Source organism: Cyprinodon variegatus, unplaced genomic scaffold, assembly GCF_000732505.1.
Source record: "Cyprinodon variegatus isolate N-32 unplaced genomic scaffold, C_variegatus-1.0 Scaffold218, whole genome shotgun sequence".
NCBI classification, from domain to species: Eukaryota; Metazoa; Chordata; class Actinopteri; order Cyprinodontiformes; family Cyprinodontidae; genus Cyprinodon; species Cyprinodon variegatus.
In genome coordinates, this window is record NW_015150671.1 from 220,821 (window position 1) to 224,018 (window position 3,198).

General features: G+C 42.6%; 1 protein-coding gene across 2 annotated transcripts in view; it reads left to right on the top strand.

The window, feature by feature from the left end:
* The first annotated feature begins 1,666 nt into the window (after positions 1-1,666).
* Positions 1,667-3,198, top strand: part of tbx3 (T-box 3) — a 7,900-nt gene continuing 6,368 nt past the window's right edge. The window contains exons 1-2 of one of the 2 annotated variants that reach the window (XM_015380628.1): positions 1,667-2,058; positions 2,839-3,121. In XM_015380628.1, coding sequence (XP_015236114.1) covers positions 1,667-2,058; positions 2,839-3,121 — 675 coding nt within the window. The remainder of the gene's footprint in view (positions 2,059-2,838; positions 3,122-3,198) is intronic. The other variant, XM_015380629.1, reaches the window with a different exon arrangement.

Genomic DNA, 3,198 nt, shown 5'->3' on the forward strand with positions numbered 1-3,198 from the left:
TGACAGATATGGTCAACTTCTGAAAAAAAATTGAGAAAAATCAACCATCCGATTGTGACACAGACAGAATGACAACGTCTGACTTAGACAGTCCTAACCGGAAAGCGAGGCTATATTTAACCACTCAATTGATTTTGAGGATTCAAAAAAATTGACATATCTATAACTGATGATCTAGAAGCACATGTAAACACGTCATCCTTGCTGAACTCTGCTCCGTTTTGGAATTGCGCATTAATTTTCAGCAAATTCTGCAAAACGAAAAAATAATGTAGCTAATTTAGAATGAGAAAAAAAGAACTTAGGGTATTAATAAGATTAATAATTAATCCTAATTTTTTTTTCATAAAGCATCATATTTAAAGAATAAAAATCAAGCTGATAAGCTTGATATTTGGAAATCAACTTAAAACAACAAAAGGTAGAAGAAGCTGTTTCATTAATAAACTAAAAAATATTTTTACATTTATTTTTTATTTTAAGAGGAGGGATTGCTGAGAAGCAAAGCTTTAAAAACAAATAAGCAGAGATGTTTTCTTGTTGTTTCAAGCACAAGGGGGAAAAGGACAGCGAATGGGACTCAGCACCGCATGAAGGATCGTTCACATCTCCCCGCCTCAGAGAGCCGCTCTCCCGGGCTTGGCTCTCACAGAGCGGCCGATCGCGCAACTTCTGTAGCTAACGATGTTGACATATTCACACAACACCCGACCAAGCCAAGGGGCTGGCGTTTCACGACAGAGCCCCTCTTTTTTTTTCTCCAGAGTTTCCAAACACCTTTTATAAGTCTGAAAGTCTTTCCCCTCCACCCGACCTGTCAAAACCACGCCCACGCAGCCACCCAATTGGTCCGAAAGCGTCAAAGAGCCAATCAAACGGCGCGCTGGTGCTTGTAAGGCGCAACACATCCACACTGTATGAAGCCCTATGGGCCACAGAGGCGCTAGGAAAATCACGGAGCTGGGACCTTACCTTCTCTCTCTCCCTCTCTCTCTCTCTCTCCGTCGGACTCCTGTCTCTCTGCACAAGTCTTTCCCCCCTGGAAGTGTGTGCGCCAAAGGAGAGCGCAGGAATAAAGCGTGTGTGTGTGCGTGTGTGTGTGAGGGTGCATGTCCGCAGCGACTGAAGGCAAAGAGGGGGGGATTATTCGGCGCTATCGAAATATTTCAACACGTCGCACTCCCGCTGTAGGACTGAAGCCAATAAGAAGGAGCCCATTTTAACAGGAATGCCGATATTGTAAACAGCAGCGGAGGAAGAAAGAAGAAAGAATGCGCCGCGGTCAATTAAGAGACTCACCCCTGTTGGTTTGATTCGAACTTAATGTCCGAGAAGGAGCACAGAGGTGTCCCGATGCGCGTCCGACTCCAGAGAAAATCGGCGTTGCAGCGCTGCTGAAGATTAATGGAGATCATTTTTGCTTTTTTGCTTTTCGGACTTTTAATCTGAACTTAACAAAAGGACAGCAGAGATTTGCCAGGAACTCCTCACAAACTGTGGATCTTTGTCGGTGTCGTGCTAAAGGAGTTCCGATTGTTTGCTTCTTTTCTTTTCTTCTTTTCCTTTTCATTAGATGTTGACACAGCTTGCTGCTTTCATCAAGCAGAGTACGATATTTTGAGAAATCTAGCAATTCCCCGCACCTACGTCTGCTGCCTGCACTTGGATGAACTTCCTGATGAGAGATCCAGTCATACAGGGATCAAGTATGGCATATCATCCGTTTATACCTCACCGGGGTCCGGAATTTGCCATGAGCGCAATGCTGGGTCATCAGCCGCCTTTCTTCCCGGCCTTGGCGCTCCCTCCCAGCGGCTCCCTGTCTCTACCGGGCGCTCTGGGGAAGCCGATTATGGACCAGCTGATGGGAGCCGCAGACACCGGCCTTCATTTTTCCTCGCTAGGGCACCAGGCTGCAGCCGCTCACCTGAGGCCGTTGAAGACTCTGGAGCCCGAGGAGGAAGTGGAGGACGACCCCAAAGTTCATCTGGAAGCCAAGGAGCTCTGGGAACTTTTCCACAAAAAAGGAACGGAGATGGTGATCACTAAATCTGGAAGGTGAACCATTTTTTTTCTTTCTGAAAACTTTGTTTTCTTGTGATATTTAACAAAGAATATGTTATGCGGCTGATATCAAATCCTTTTTTGTGCTATTTTATCCTTAACATAAATCGCACAATAAATTTTCAGAATTACCCCCCAAAAAAATCAAATGGAATCACAGCCTTCAGATTATGTTTGCACGATAAACTCAATTGAATCTCCAAATGTTGCTCTTTAGTAAAACTGTGACAAACTTGATCAATTAAATGGGAGTTTTCTAGTTTGCACCCTTAGAACTTGAATAAAAATGGCAAATATTTCAAATAAAAATATGCATTCTACCTCTACAGTATCAAATTACATTAACTTTCAGCTCTCGTTTTTTAAAAAAAAATCCTGTAATTTTTTTGGCACAATGCTCTTTTTAAATGCCTTTTTGCGTGAAGCTTTAACTGAATTTTCCTCGTCAACGTGGCGTGACAGCATGCAAAAGTCTGTTTTTTTTTCGTGTGAAGGCCTTGAGAGGTAGTTACAAATCAAAGCTCTGCTCTTTCAGAATTTATCTGCTCTCTTTTTGTTGTGGGTACGTTGTCTTTTGTGCAGAAATGATCACAGGTAGCTATAGCAGGACTGCACTTTTTTATGTAGATGAATTGAGGTGGGACTTGAAAAGAACACATAATATCCCCAAAAAAATAATTATATCGTATTGTTTTGATATACAAAAAAAAAAATAAAAAATCTGTGATGGTCTGATTTGTTCTTAAATTTCTCCTCACTTTTATTCATTTCCAGGCGGATGTTTCCCCCGTTCAAAGTGAGGTGCACAGGTCTGGACAAGAAGGCCAAATATATCCTCCTGATGGATATCGTCGCAGCAGACGATTGCAGGTACAAGTTCCACAACTCCCGCTGGATGGTGGCGGGGAAGGCCGACCCCGAGATGCCAAAGAGGATGTACATCCACCCGGACAGCCCCGCCACGGGTGAACAGTGGATGTCGAAAGTAGTCAACTTCCACAAGCTCAAGCTGACAAACAACATCTCCGACAAGCATGGATTTGTAAGTTCAACTAATGTATGTCAATTTCTACTATTTATCAAATTACAGTTTTAGTATATTTTATATAACAATAACTCATTTAGTTGAATATT